This window comes from Dasypus novemcinctus, chromosome 4, assembly GCF_030445035.2.
Source record: "Dasypus novemcinctus isolate mDasNov1 chromosome 4, mDasNov1.1.hap2, whole genome shotgun sequence".
NCBI lineage: Eukaryota > Metazoa > Chordata > Mammalia > Cingulata > Dasypodidae > Dasypus > Dasypus novemcinctus.
Window position 1 is genome coordinate 39588552 of NC_080676.1, and position 16528 is coordinate 39605079.

The window sequence follows — 16528 nt, forward strand, 5'->3', positions numbered from 1 at the left end:
GAAACACACTGCTCACCCAATTTTGGACTTTGAAGAGATTGCTAGCGAGGGCTTAAAGAAAAATGAGAAGATTAATTGGAAACCAGAAATTACACAGGAGAAGGAAGTTTAGCAATGCCCACAATTATGTGACCTGCAGTCACTTGCAGTACTTATGTGTAAAGAAAAGAAGAAGAAAAAAAATGTACCTAATGACTGAGTGATCTGGCTACAGTTTTTAAAGTAAAGTGCTGAAGAAGCTACCTAATGTCTTTTTGCTGTCTACAGTAAAATTGAGGGAAGAACTGCTAAACAAAAAGGAGCAAGGATTTGGTGATTCTCAAATTTCTCAGCTTCTCCAGAAAGCAAACCATGTTAAAATTAAGAAATGGCATGCAAGCAAAGATCAATTCCAGGGCACTGCCTGAAAAACACGGTCTAAAGTTGAAACCAAGGGAGTGACTATAAACACCTTTTGTTTAGACTTCAGAAAGGTAAAAATTGGTGCCTCAGTGTACAATTAAATCAGACAATAGGACCTCCTAAGAGTTTATGGGTATAGATCCTCTCAAAAGGCCGGTAGGAAGTGAAGAGCGTTGTCCTGCATCTGTCTCAGCAGAAGTCCAAGGTACAGAAGGATTTATCTCCAAGGTCTAGGGATATGGCTTTTGTCTAGTTGTCTAATGGGTAGGGACAAGAAGTTTCACAAGAGACCCACACAAATTTTGAGAGGATTTTGTCAGCAGAAATAGTACTAAATAAAGAGGCCATATATCCCCAAAATTTGACTATTAGAAAGCAGACTGAGAAAACTACTTACCTGCAAATACATGCTACCTTTTATGAAAAAGGAAGGATGACTGAAAGGACAGAACCAAGAGCCCAAAGGGTGGAGTCAACAGCCTTGGAAATTTATTCCCAGAACTTGAGAACTAATCAAGGAAGATTTGCCTAGGTGACTGCAGAATTGCTGCAGTCCAGTGACTCTCATGTACTTTACTTTTTCTGACTCTCTGAACAGTAATATGTATAGTTAGATGTAAAATAATATTAAGTATCTTGGGCCTGTCCCACCATTGTATGCTGGTTGTTTTGAGGCAGGTAAATTGACTCTTTAGTCTCACAGCTCTACAGATGAAGAGGACATCTACTCAGTCAGTTGTACTTAAGGAACTATACCCCCAAAGCTATAAGTACAGCTGGATCTAATGTGGTTGTCTTCTGGATTTTATTTTTTTATTTTTCATCTTATTTTTTTATTTTTTATTTTATTTTTTATTTTTCATCTTAAAATATTATGCTTGATATTAATAAAATTTAACATGTTTTACAGCATTGAAACTTCTAAATAGGATAAAAAGTAATTTAAAAATTTTCTCTGCTTGTTAATAAGTTGAGATGTTGACGCAACAGGGCAGGAATTATTGATTTATAATATTAAATCTCACTAATGCAGAACTCCATAAGCTGTTCTACACTAACAAAACTAAGTTATAAAATAATTATCAAGCAATTTTAATATGTTTATAATATCTATTTTATAGCATCACAAAGACAGCACACAAGCAAAATCAATACCATCTTAAATATTTTGATGTATAGTTTTTTATTAATGTTTGTAACAAAAATATCACTTGAGAAGGGGTTTTAATTGACATGTAAACTGAGAAATAGCATGTTTGACTCTACTAAAACGACTGTATTTTTTTAAATGCACTTACTTTCCAAGGAAAGCAAATGGTATCATCCAGATGTTCTATCATGCCTTAGCCTTCAGAATGAGGGCACATCATTGCCTTTCTATTCACTACCATGTTGTGACATTTTATATATGAAAAAAACAGTTAAAGCGATCCCTCTTTTAAACATCATACTGCTACAGAAAGCAATTTATCTCATGCCTATGTTTCTCCTTGCTATGAGCCTATTTACTGAAGCTTATTAGTGTAGAACAATGACTGACATGTCCTTAGTATAAAACTCATGGACCTGTAAAAGAATCAAATATTTAGGAATAAATTTAACCAAGGCCATGAAGGACCTGTATTCAGAAAACTATAAAACACTATTTTAGAAACCAAAGATGATCTAAATAAATGGAAGGATATTCCATGTTCATGAGCTAGAAGACTAAATATCATTAAGATGTCAATTTTACCCAAATTGACTTACGGATTCAATGCCATTCCAATAAAACAAAATTCTAATATTCTTCTTTGTAGAACAGGAAAAGCCAATTATCAAATTTATCTGGAAGGTAATGGTGCCTGAATAGCCAAAAAATATCTTTAAAAAGAAGAATGAAGTTGGAAGACTCTCACTTCCACACCTGAAAACATATTATCTAGCTCAATGGCAAAAACAGCATGGTATTGGAATAAAGATAGCTAGATTGGCCAATGGAATTGAATTGAGAGTTCAGAAATAGATCAACCCTTAATCTATGGTCAAGCGATTTTTGACAAGACTGTCAAACCCACTCAGCTTGGTCAGAACAGCCTATTCAACAAATGGTGCTTGGAAAACTGGATATCCATATAAAACTGGATATCCATATCTAAAAGAAAGAGGACCCTTATCTCACATCTTATACAAAATTAATTAAAAATGGATCAAGAACATAAATATAAAAACAAGAACCATAAAACTCCTAGAAGAAAATGTAGGGGAAAGTAGATGTGGCTCAAGGGATTGAGCTCCTGCCTAGCACATGGGCAGTCCCAGGATTGGTTCCTGGTTGTCTCCTGGAGAAGAAGAGCAAGACAGTGAACTAGCACAATGGTCTGGGGTGGCGAGCTGATGCAACAAGATGACACAAGAAAGAGGCAAAAAGAAGAAACACAATGATACAACAAAGCAGGGAAAAGTGGTAGCTCAAGCAACTGACTTCCTCTCACCGACATGACAGGTGCCAGGTTCAGTTCCTGGTGCATCCTAAAGAGAAGAGAAGCAGACATAAAGAGCACACAGCGAATGGACACAGGGCGCAGACAGCACAAACAACCAGGGTAGAGGGGGTAGAATAAATAAATGAAATAAATCTTTAAAAAAAAAAGATTTTTTAAAAATCTTTAAAAATTTAAAGTGGTGGTAGTTTCTTAAACCTTAACACCCAAAGCATGAACAATAAAAGAAAAAATAGATAAATGGTATGGCCTCAAAATTTAACACTTCTTTGCATTTCAAAATATTTTGTTAAGAAGGTGAAAAAACAGCCAACTCAATGGGAAAACAAAGCTTTGAAAACCATATAACTGATAAGGGGTTGGTTTCTTTATAGAGATCACAAAATTTAACAACAAAATGACAAGTAAACTAATTTTAAAATGGGCAAAAGAATTAAATAGACATTTTTCTGAAGTGGAAATACAAATAGCCAAAAGACACACAAAAAGATGTATAATATCACTAGCTATAAGAGAAATGCAGATCAAAACTGTAAGATATCATCTCACATCATAGAGAAGAACCATTACTTAAAAAACAGAAAACTACAAGTGCTAGAGAGGATGTGGAGAAATAGGAACACTCCTTCACTGTTGGTGGAAATGTAAAATGGTGCAGCCTCTGTGGAAGACAATTAAGTGGCTCCTCGAAAATAAGTATAAATCTTCCATATGCTCTGGCAATCCCGCTACTAGGAATATATTCAGCAGCATTATAACCTCAGCATCCATCAACAGAAGACTGGATAAATGAGATGTGATATGTTTGAATATTATTCAGCTGTTAAAGAAGAAATCAGTTGAGGAAGCACATAACAACATGGAGGAATCATGATGATATTATGTTGCATGAAACAGGCCAGAGATAAAAGGATAAATATTGTTTGGTCTCACTGATATGAACTAAATACAATGAGTAGATTTATGGAGTTGGACTATGAAGTGTAGGTTGGTGGGAGATGGAATGTGGAATGAAAAGAGGGAGACAAATGCTGGATTTATGTAGAATGTTTAATAAGGTCAAATGTAAATATGTGTTAAGGGTTGGACTTGGTAACACATTATAATGAATGTAATAAGCACTCCTGATTTATGGATGTGATTGTGGCTGAACCGAGTAGTCTAGGGAGATTAATGTTAGTTGGAGGACAGCTAGAGGATAATATAGGGAATGCATAGCAATGATATTGGCAGTAGATGAGGTTTGTGGTTAATAATATAAATACAGGAATGTTCTACACGGTATTAAGAATGTGGTGATATATGGGGAAAAAATATAATCACTGTAATTTATACTTAAGAATAACATGGTAATGTTTTTGTAGCAAAAGCAAAGTTGGTACTATATTAGTGCTAAAGGTTAAAAAAAAGAATATGGGGTTTGATTTTGTGAGATATGAATATGCAATTTTTTTCTCTTCATTTTTTTTTTTTCATTAATAAGGAGAACTTGACTATGTCATTTAACTAATCTGTGTTAATGTGTTCAGCTTTCTGGACACTGGAGGAACAACTGGGTTAATAGTTGGGAGTTGATGAGATGAAAGGACCTGAAGAGAACTTCTTGGAGTAATGCTTCCTTTTTCTGTTATTTTATTTTCTTGAATTTAAATATGTATGAAAAAAACATGAGCCAATAAAAACAAAAATATAAATATGCCACTCAGAATCTTGCAGCATTAACTGAAAATAGCAATACCCATTTCTGCTAGATCTGAGAGGAGGAAGATGCTTGTCTACAAAGACAACCAGTGCAGTGGATGAACACTGTGTTATACTGGAAGTCAGGACACATGGACTTTATGCGTAGCAAGAGACACACAAGTGATTTATCTCCCTCAACATTCAGTTCTCAACTGTAAATGCAGGATTTGTATTAGATTTGATCTGTTCTTAAGCTTCAGACATGCAGAACACTTCACACCACTTCACATGAGTTCCTACCCTATCAATGTAAAACCCAAACCAGTCCTGTGAGTTACCCAATATTCATTTTTCCCTAAAATAAACTTCTAAAAAGGAAATGTTATACGATTACCTTGTAAATGAAAAATCTGATTTACATACCATTAATGGATGGCCACTGTAAAGTTAAATACCACCAAACAACAAAACAATTACTAAATTCTAGTAATCAGGCTGACAATTGCCTAAAGTCTGCTCTCTCTGGCAAAATGGATGAGCAGTTATAGCTAGGAGAGAGCATCAAATTCAGAGTTTCTCCTTGTCAAGAAAGCATGAAAGTATATTGAAAAGGGCATATGTTTTTCATTATATGATTCAGTGTTATTTCATGCAACATCTGCATATCACCTAAAATCAACTCTGGTACCAACCAAAATCATCTTCTATGTCCTATGCCCTTGAAATACTGCATCAAATAATCATGTCTATTACTTCTGATTTTAAATTTTATCGTGAATCCTCATATGACCCACTTAACCTACTTTCATAAAATCATTAATATTGTCACAAGACACTTAATAGTTTGGAGGGCAAGGCAATACTGTGGAAAGAACACAAGCTTGGAAGTCACACTAGGGTTCTAAGTTTTTCATTATCTTAATACTGGCAAATTAATTAGCCCCTCTGAACCTCAGTTTGCTCATGTGCAAAGTAGAGATAAAATTCACATTCAAGTGCTATTGTCACAGTTAATGAGATAATGCATGTAACATGCTCAGCACAGTACCTGAACACAGTAAACACTCAATAAATGCTATATATTAAAAAGAATTTAACTCACTCAAATAAACGTTCACAATTTTATCAAAATAAGCAAACAATAATGGCTTGGAAGGAAAATGAAGTTTACCATTTTTCTCTTTAGCCTACCCAAATTTTAAGATATATAAATACACACTCTCTCTCCCCCCTTCCCCACACACATGCTTTTACTTCCAAGCAAAGTTATAAAACCCACCAACTATTAGCAAATATAGCAAAAACATTTTGTCCTCAATGATAAAATAAGAACATGAGTTGTCAAAATGAAAAATAGCAACTCTTATTTTGCTACTGTGTTAAGTGTTCTGGGGTGTTCCCCCCGCCCCCCCCCCCTCCCCCCCAAAAAAAAAGATCAGTGTAGAAAAGACAAAGTGAAAATATCTTAAATCAAATAAAAGCTGCAGGCAGGTTGGGCACATAGCTCTGAAAAGAGCCCCATTTGGCCACAGCTAATAGTACTGTTACCTAGTAGATGCAGTAAATGGTGGATAAAATTAAAACTAGCCCAATACTCACCCAGCAGCAGTCCTGATCACCCAATAAATGGTAGCAGTAATGTGCTCCAGGACTCATGCTACTCACTTTAGATGCATTATTTCTAATCATCTAATCTACGTAAGTGTGCAAGATAGACTGATACCCCCAATTCAATTATGAAGATACTGATGTCAAGTGAGGTTAACTTGCTACTCGAGGTCACCTAGCTGGTAAATACCCAGTTGCATTCTAACCTTATCTATTACCCAAACCCATTATTCTCCCTTCATCTTCCCTGTTGCTTTTTTTTGAGTACAAAATGTGAACAAGAATCTTCCTCACTGTGCCTCTGAAAAATTATCTTCTGATATTAGTTCCATTTTCTCTGCCCTCCCTCTTCTGGGTTACTTAAAACTCTTCACTTTTTGGTCCACACCATGTTCAGTCTTCTTTTCCCCAACTACAATTCACTTATTCCTGAGACACTTTAATCTCATCTTCTGCTATAGGAAACTGTTATTGCTAAGGCACTCAAGAATAAAAAAAGTCAGGGTAAAGTTTCCCGTAGCAGTTTGATATGGTTTATAAATTCCAAAAATAGATATTGGGTCATGTTTGTAAGCTGGTCTGTAACTGGGCATCTTAAATTATGATTAGGGCTTTGATTGGGTCATTCAGTAGGACATTAAGCAGGACCAAGGGGTCAGGGACTCACAGATAAAACTACACGGCAGAGGAGAGGATTTAGTTGGAGTTTTGATGTTAGGAGTTTTGATGCTGGAGTCTTGAGCTGGAGGCCCAGGAAGTAAGAACACAGAGGAGATTGGCCGTGAGGAAAGAAAGAAGGCCCCGGGAAGAGGAACAAGCCATTTGCCTAATAGTCTACAACTGACCTTGGGGAGAGAGGCAAAGCCTAGAGAGCCTCATAGTCTACAGCTGACCTTATGGAGAAAACAGAGGAGCTGAGCCCAAAGAGAAATGAGCCCTGGGAAGAGAGGAACCCAAGAAGCCTGAACCCTGGCAGATGTCGGCAGCCATCTTGCTCCAACTCGTGGCAAAAGACTGGTAGGGGAAGTAACTTATGCTTTATGGCCTGGTAACTGCAAGTTTCTATCCCAAATAAATACCCTGTATAAAAACCAATCGATTTCTGCTATTTTGCATGAGCACACTTTGGCTGACTAATACACCTCTAATTTACCTGGGTTTTAAACTAAAGTTTCACAGATAATGAGCAATTCTCTTACATCATCAACCGGTATTTACTCAGACACTAGTTCTTTCACATCGTCAACCAGTATTTACTCAGACACTAGTTCTTTCATTACAGAGTCGGCATGTTCCAATTTACCAGTGATGACAAAGGCAAACACAATGTGTGCAATAGATTAAAGATTCTTGTGCAACCATACATATTTCACAGAATGCTTCCCTGAATCATTTTCAAAAGGTATCTAGAAGCTTTTATCCTTTATTCAGGGAATGAATTTTAAGGCAGGTTCTATATAAAAATAAAACCTATTGGAGTTACTAGTATTTATTTCTGTTCCATTTTTAAAGTAACACACCAATTGGAAAAAAAATTTGGATATCTCCCTTTAACTGCAAGATACACTTCAGTGAAGACAGCCATTTAAAAGACAATACCTCATTCATGTTTTATAAGCCTTAACCTGGTAGTTTAAAATGAGTACATCTAGCACTTGTTGCCCACACTTGTGGCTCTAAATTACTGAGGTCTGTGAACCATACCATTTTGCCTGAGGTTACCCAATAGTCCAAATGCAAGCCACAGTCTTCTAAGTATTGTACGATGGGCTATCGCTATTGATCCTCATGACAACCCAGTATAAGCACTCTTATTCTAATTATTATAGGCAATGAAACTGAGTCACAGAGAAGTTAAATAATTTGCCCAGTATAACAGAGCAAGTGAAAAGGATAGAAGGAAATCAGATCCAAGTGCTCTGACTTTTAAACCCATACCCACTACACTTCACTGCCCACTATACATAAACGCATTTACAGGAAAAGAGAAAATACCACACAGGTACACAAACCTACTATTTATTGTATACCTACAATGTGCCAAGTACCAGCCACTACAGAAGAAGGAATAAAAAAGCCTGCTCCTGCACTGAAGGAAATGTTTTTTTAAAATTAGATTTAGGATAGTTTGCAAACAGAGAAGGGACCAGTTACAGTATGAGGCATTCATGCTTAAGCTAGTAGGCCATCCTAAATGCTGGGATAACCCAATACAAATGGCAACTAACTTAGACAATAAGCGTGACACTTACAAACACCAAACTTTTTTTTTTTTTTAACAGTGGTGATAAACTTCTGTAAAATAGGAGGACAAACAGCACTATGTAAAAACCTACTCTTGTCTTCTGTCCATCACTGGGAAAACCAGGAGTGCTGTAATACTCTCACACAGTGTTTTAGGAATGGGGGGCTCTTCACCTTGACACAAAATGTTTGGTTTTGAGTTTTTCCATTAAATAGTTTTATATCTCTCTCCCAGATTTTTCACATGGTTATTGTCTGCCTTTGGCAGTCACATTCTTTCCTATTTTGATATGATATAGAAAAGAGTTAATCAGTAACCATACTCTAATTTGAAGCTTAAATTCTCAGGGGAAAAGCCCCTCTCCAGAATAAAAGAAATTGGATTTCTGCCCATTTATCTACCGTCTGGCTGTTCAGACCGCCCTGGTCCCTCTAGCCCCTTTCCTGCTCATCATTACCAGGTTTCAGTTGTGGATGAGTGGTGACAGGCACATGACCACCAGATGCATAAATGCATTACTTATTTCCCTTCATTTTCTCCTAGGAATTTTTTTTCTGTTTGAAATTGACAAAACAGCATACTAGAATTTTTGGAACGTGTTAGAAAATATAGTGTTGCCTTTGCTTTATCAAAATCACAAATTCACATATTAAATTGAGGGACATGGTTCTTAAATTATTAACAAAATGAATCAGTGGAGATTTCATTTTATAATTTATCATTTGTTAATATATTCTCAAAACCAAAGTGTTATGTTTGGCAACTGATACTATTTAGCCAGGTAAATTCAAATCAAGGAGTTAATATTCTAGGAGTTACCCTACTGCATTAAGCCGAATTGCCTTCAGACTTGCTCTCTTCAGTGGCTTTCAGACAGTGTCATTTCCAGAACTGTGGCCATTTCCTGAACTCACAATCACTGTAGTACTTTAGGTGCCAAATTCAGCCTTCAGATACATATGCCCCAACTGTCCCTGCCCAGAGCTCTGGAACCATTTCTGAGAACCATTTCAATTACAACTTAGCCAATCTCACGAGCACAGAACTTCTGTACAGCAGGAAATCTGAACAAGTTAATGCTGAATAGGAGAAAAGAGACCACAGCAGAGCAGTTCAACTAAATACTGGTTCACTCAAGCGTGAGGACACAATTCCAATGTCCCCTAATCCCAGAAGAGAGATAAATTGTCCCCATGAATTTTGGGCAAAAAGGGGTAGTGTTGAAAGGAGAGGTTTCTGTGGAAAACTGAGAATTGGAGTTTTCTATTTGCACTCATCTAATAACATATAATCATTTTTATATCACTTATTGAACATGTTGTGTACTAAACGCCGTGCTTAATAATTTGTAACATCTTCACAATGACTCTCTTTAAGATAATTAAAGAGGAGCAGCAGCAAAGGCTTGGAGAGGTTAAGTAACTGGGCTTAATTCACTGATGGAGCTAGATTTGAAGTCAGGTTTGGGTCCACAGTCCAGGTCCTTAACCACTTTACTTTAAGAATTTGTGAGAAAATCAAACAAACAATAAAGGCATAGAGGGAGTGGTTAAGGTCAATAAGATTTTCTGCTTCAGCCCAACATAAACAGGGAATACATTGTAAAGACATAAGAAATAATGACATTTGCATTAAAGTAGTCTACAAAATCTAATTAAAAAAAAAAAAAAAGCCCAGTCCTAACATTTCTGGTTAAAAAACAGATACCACCACCTGCTGGAATCATCAGATTTTGGGCATCCTGAGTAAGGATCAAGGAAGTGAAAGTTGTTGGGTTTTAGATGCCTTGTATTTATTCCTTTGACTTCAGCAACAGTCTCCAATTGTCAAATGGGATAAATCCTTCTAGCATTCAGTCCCTGGGGTTCAAGGAGAGCCTGATTACCAGCTCTGAAGCCTGTGAACTAGGCTTGTGCCAATCACAACACTCCAACCCTCCTCCACCCCACCCCCAGCCACAATGATTGGCTCAGACATGGACACAAACCCTTAATTGGTCCAACCAACCAAGTGTTGGAACCACTGAGAAGAGAATCCCACTTAACTACTGGAACTGAACCAGAAAATATACTATGCAGGAGCTTGTAAGAACAACATGGGAAGGCTGAGAAACCATCTGTAGCAGTTTAATATTATTGATGAATTCCAAAAAAAAGTAAGCACAGAGAGAGGCTTGGTTGTGAGGAAAGAGAAGCAAGCCCCAAGAAGAGAGGAACCCTGAGCCGGAAGAGAAGCAAGCCCTGGGAAGAGAGGAGCCCTGGGAAGAGAGGAACCCTGGGAAGAGAGGAACCCAGGAAGCCTGAACTCAGGCAGATGTCGGGAGCCATCTTGCTCATGTGCAAAAGACTTTGGTGAGGGAAGTAACTTAGGATTTATGGCCTGGTAACTGTAAGCTCCTACCCCAAATAAATACCCTTTATAAAAGCCAACAGATTTCTGGTTTTGTCTCAGCACCCCTTTGGCTGACTAATACACCATCCCAGCAGAAGATAATGATGGGGTTAATCGAAGAATATCATTAATTCACACAATAAGAATCTCCTTTCTCTGCACTCCAAGCATGCATTTGTTTTTCTGAGGCTGTTAGAACTCTGATTAGAGAGAAGAAGAGAGATAATTTTAAGATCATGCAGCATTTGAGAGCACAGGGAAGGGTTTGTAATGTTTGTAGATATGACAGTAAAGAGAAGGAAGCTAGTTTAGCATTTAAGTACCAAAAAGAAAAAGGAAAAAGAAAAAGACCTGGCTAACTAGAAAAACAATTTCTGCCAATTTCAAAATTTTACCCATAACAAACCTGAGAAAAAGAAAAGAAATGAAATGTAATCTTACCTCAAACCGGGATTCTACATCCCCCATATAAGAATCACAGCACTTACAGGCTGTTTTGCAGGCATTTTATTATTATTAAGCACCTTCTGCAATAGGTAATTCTAATCTTAATTTTATAAATAAGAAAACTGAGGCCCAAACTAACACCAAAATTTGCAGAGCCAGAATTTGAACCCCAGTTGGTCTGTTTACTACGAACCATAGACTTAGCTTTTAATCACATGCTTGGAGTAAAAAAATCAAATGCATTTGGGGCCAGGCAAGTAAATAAATGTGTAAAGTGCCTCAGGTTTAAGATTACAAAGCTGCGGTTCTCAACCTTGGCTACACGCTGAAATCACCTTGGGGAGCTTTAAAGACTACAGAAGCCTAGGTTCCACTCCCATCGATGGTTATTTAATTGGTGTGAGAGTTCCCCAGGTAATTTTAACTGGCAGTCAAGGTTGCAAAAGACTGTGTAAAGATAAAAAGAACAGTGCATGGCCCACTGGAAAGCAGTTAATTTTTTTTTAAGTTAAGTAAACTCTGGGCTAGCCACCAGTATGTGACCTTGTGAGCACTCCTTAGTATACTTAAAGTACATCATTAAAGTAAAAGAGACAGACACAGACATAGACCAAGACATAAACACAGACATAGATACAAGTATTGGTATTTGCTTTTAGTGGAGGTAGGGTTGCCTAGTCGGGCAATTTGCCCCATTCCACCACCACCTTTTCCCATTTTATAGGACTGCTCTACAACTAAAGACACTTAGGATTAGAAGTAAACATTTTCAAATTAAGCTCTAGAGTACAATGCAGTTATAAACTGAGGATGACAAAAATATGCAACTTAAAAAATGTGTACATTCAAGATTGTAGGACCAAACTACTTAAACTTTTCCAAGACTCATTTTTTTTAAAGGAAGCCACCCATAATTAACTCTGATCCCAATCCAGGCCAAGAAATCCTGCCTAACTAGAGAAGTCTTATGAAAATAGAAGCTGATACCCAAAAACCCACCCATACAGGTGGTATATAGCACTGAGTAAAATGCCATTTGGAAAAAGGATGGAAAAGTTTCATCAAAAAATCTTCATCAGGTAGCCTGGAGCTATGAAATCCAAAATTAAATGCACAGAAGTAAGTTGTTAATAGTGAATGTGCTAATCTGCTAAAAAAAAAAAAATTTGCCTCCTTAGGAAATCATTCTTCACGCATAATCATGTTGCAATCGTTACAGCACCACAACTCGGGAGGAAATGGCAAAAGTAAATTAAGAAATGGACTTTAAGACCATTCATTCAAATTAGCTAGAACTTCATTTCTCACAGCAAAGGAAAAGTTGAGGATTTTAATGACCTATACTACCACTTTCCATCCCTCTCCCACTACCACCACCCAAATGCAGCAAATGAAAAAAGTGATTGATATTCAAAATCAAATACTGCAAATAAAAGACATGATTCAGATATCAGGACCTCAGTTAACAAGTTCAAGGCATTGGCAGTTGAGACAATGAGGTATTTGGGCAAAATAAATATTTTAATTTTTTTGTTGCTTTGCTTGGTTTTCAAAGCAGATACAAGGAAGTGAAATCTGAGAAAGTAGATAAAAGGGCCTCGGATTAATTTTCTCACCATGGTTCAGACTGCTAATTAACTAAATAAATATTTATTGACCACCATGAGTATCAGACATTGTGTGGTGCTGAGGATTTAAAGGTGAACTTGACAGTACCTGCCCTCATGAGTCTTCTAAAGTAAAGGCACATAAATTCATAAAATCCACCATGCACGCACTTCCAGGCACATTTGTTAAAATCCAGGCCTGCTGTACTACCAGACAACTAATTTTTCCCTTGATCTAACAGCAATGAACTTCACAGGGAAGCCGCTGATGTCATATAAATATTAAATTCATATTCACCCTTCTCGTATCAAAAATAATTCATGGGTAAATTTCAACAAGCCTCAAGAAATTTTTTTTAATCTAAGGATGTACCAAAACAGGTTTTCCTGTTGAACCAAGCCCAGCTCACATATTTTCATGGCCTGTGGCTGTTCAGGAAGCCAAAAAATACTTTCTTTTCTTCTAAGTTGGGAAAAGCAAACAAGATCCAGCAATCAGCTGTGTGTCTTTTCTCTCATCTTAATTTTTTTTTACTAGGAAACACTCAGAATAGCTCAAGTAACAAAAAGGCATCTGTTTTATATTTGTGTACACAAACACAGAAACATCTATCCAGTTTGTATCTTCTAGTAATGTGAAACAAGCTACAGTCGTACTATCAGCAAAAATTGTCAACATTTCCAACTAGGTACAGCTTCTTCATTATTATCACTATTGGTGTGGGGGGAAGGCTGTATTACTCGCTGAAAACTTGCCACAAATACAAGTGAAAGTCGTCAAAAATATGATGACTACGCCCTTAATAGGACCACATGGTGAATACTGTGTAGTTATGCATCATTTGTTTCCACAACTTACATTAAATGAGACTGTAAAACAGAAGGATACAAGCTTTAAGCCTTTCGACATGTCTCCGCCCAAGTTGTGCCTGCTGTGTCTGGTAAATGAAAATTTGTGATTGTCCTGATTACCCAAGGCTAATTGGTTAAAATACACACCCGCACACACACACCACTGGTATGAGCCAAAAGCTACTCAGGAAGGCAAACTTTTTGCCGAAAACAGAGGAAATGATTAGTAAGTAGTGTGGACTTTTGTATACACAGACAACAAATCTAAAGTCACTCAAATAAGAAAATAAACTAGCACCTCTAGGTTCCATGCGACTGGACCATTACTTTGGGCAGCTGGGTCATGGCTTAATTTTTCCTCGGAAAAATTAAGTTTGAGAAGTCTCTGACAAACTCTTCCAGTTATTAAGCGTCTCACAAAGTCAACTGGAAAGAAAAAAACCTAGAAATCCCGGAACGCTGCCCTCAGGGATGTGCCGCCAGAAGCGGCGCCAGGGCTGCGGGTCTGCCGGCTCGGGCTGGGGCTGGGCCTTTGACAAGCGCGTGGGTTACGGACTCCCGGTGTATCCGCCCCCAACCGCCCGGCGACACACGCGGCTGGCGCTGCCAACTTCAAACGTGTCCCCGGGAGGAAGCGGGAGGATGAGGATGTCACCTCCCCGGGCATCCCAGGGGGCTGGCAGCCCTGCATCGCCCGCCTCTGTGTCCCGGGAGGTCAGAGATGGCCCCGGCAGTGCCAAGGGCTCACCAAAGCCACTTTTCCGGCCGGGACTCGAGGCGCGGGACAAAGTTGGCTACGGGCCGCGCGCGTCCGGGGAAGCGTACCTTGTAACTGGGCGGAAAGGGACTCCTGGTGCTGCTGGTACTTGAGCGCCACCGCCTCGGCTTTCCGCAGCTGCGTCTGCAGCTCGTAGTAGAGCATCGCACCGTAGAGAAAGCCGAACACCACAGTCAGCAGCAGCAGCGTCTGGAAGATCCTCTTCTGCTTTCGGGAGCACATCCCGTTTCCCATAGTCCCGCCTGGACCCCGCGCCGCGGCCGCCCCCGCCGTCTCCTCCGCCGCCTGCTCCTCACCTCAGCCCGAGCCAGGGCCTCAGCTGCACGCGCCGCAGGACGTAGCCGACCGCTGCAAGAGGAGGACTCGCCAGACACAAAAGCGCGGCCGGAGGGGAAGTGGCGCCCGCTTCAGCCCCCGCGCGCCAAGGGGCGCACAGCCATCGACGCCGCCAGGGCAGCTGCAGCCAAACTTCTCCCGGGCTTGCTCTCTGCAAATGCCGGGCCCCGGGAGGGGGCCCTGCGCATACTTCCGAGCCGACTGTCCGAGCGCCCGTATCCAGGCGCCGCCTGCCTTTTTTTCCTCCTTCGCACTTTTTGGCCCCGCGGCCCCGGGCTGCGCCTGGAGTCCCGCCCAGGTCACTCCCCGCCCCCTCGCGGCGGCTCCCTCGGCGCGACTTCGTTGCCACCTAAAGGAGGGAGTGTGCGCCCAACAAAGGGAGCCCGGCCCCGGGCGGGTGGATGGGTGGAGGCGCACTAGCCCGGTCGGGAGTTTGGGGACTGCAGGCCGGTGTCACTGCCGGGGCTGCCGCCTCCCACCCAACTTACGTGTCACCCACGGCCCCGCTATTCTGGCCAACAGGATTGCGAGAGGAAGTCCCACTCGGGCTCCCCGCTCATTGGGCCTGTCCGAGCCGCCGCTCCCTCCCTTCGGGGAGGAGGTGCCGGGCTCGATTGGACGCCCGCTTTGTCTCTCCCACCCCAGGGCTGTTCCTTCCCTCCCACCTCGGGGACCCGCCGGGGGCTCCGTGGGGAGCATAGCCGCCTGGCGCCGGGGTGCGCCCACATGGAGTCGGGCGTTCGGGGAGAGGCGGCGGAGGGAGGGCAGAGAGGTTGGGGTGGGTGGAGGACAAGTCCCGGCCTGCGGCTGGGTGACTGCGGTGCGCACGTGTGGTGTGCGTGTGTGTGCGATCCAGCACTCCGAACACACGTGGGGCGAGGAGTACAGTGCGTATATACGCGAGGCAGTAAGTGGGAGCAACTGCGCACTTTACGCAGAATAGCCTTTCTTTCTTTTTATAGTGGGCAGGTTCTGCGGTCCCACGGGATAGCTACGTCGTCAGCACAATCTTCTGAGTCGAACACGTCGACTGGGTCTTGCTCCATTCAGTGTACAAGCCTGGGTGCGTGTGCGTTCACAGATGGCACGACAGAAGTCGGCAGGCTTGAATTCAGCACGCTGAACTTAATGCTCAGCTTACCACGTGGGTTGGCGAAATCAGCATGCTGTTGGGAGAGGGAAAAGAAATGAGTTCCTATTTTTCCTCTGGCTGCAAAGAGAATAATTGTAAAACAAACCTTACAGCTTGCATTCATCTTGTTAGGCGTATTTGTTTTATTGGTAGCAAAAATACATCAGTTATAACATTTCTAAATTACATTGTAATGACCAACAGAGATTCCCTATGTAAAAACAAGTTTTAAAAAAATGACCACAAACCGCTTCAAAGAAAATCCATAGCGTGTTTGTTTTTCTGTGTACTAGAGGGGGACAATTGAGGTTACCTATACATACGCTACAGTGTATCAATGATAATTATGTTTCTGATCTTGACCTGAATTCTAAGAAAAGTACAGTTTTCTCAAACTTTGCAGTAGTGCGTAGAATTCATTACATACGCTATACTGTTTGTAATATTGTAGTCGGCTTTTAATCTTCAATAATTACAGCGAGTGCTTAAAATGACGGTAAATCTCTTTAGCCAAATATAGCAGAAAGATAGTCTGAGTGAAGTTTTGTTTCATTTTGTTTGTTT

General features: G+C 40.2%; 1 protein-coding gene across 4 annotated transcripts in view; it reads right to left on the reverse strand.

Annotated features, from left to right (window-relative positions):
- Positions 1-15342, reverse strand: part of GOLIM4 (golgi integral membrane protein 4) — a 94126-nt gene extending 78784 nt beyond the window's left edge. For 2 of the 4 annotated variants that reach the window (XM_058295246.2, XM_058295244.2), the window contains exon 1: positions 14544-14730. In XM_058295246.2, the coding sequence (XP_058151229.1) occupies positions 14544-14730 (187 nt within the window). Of the gene's footprint in view, positions 1-14543 lie in introns of all 4 variants that reach the window. The other 2 variants (XM_058295245.2, XM_004447940.5) reach the window with 2 other exon arrangements.
- Between the last annotated feature and the right edge of the window lie 1186 nt (positions 15343-16528).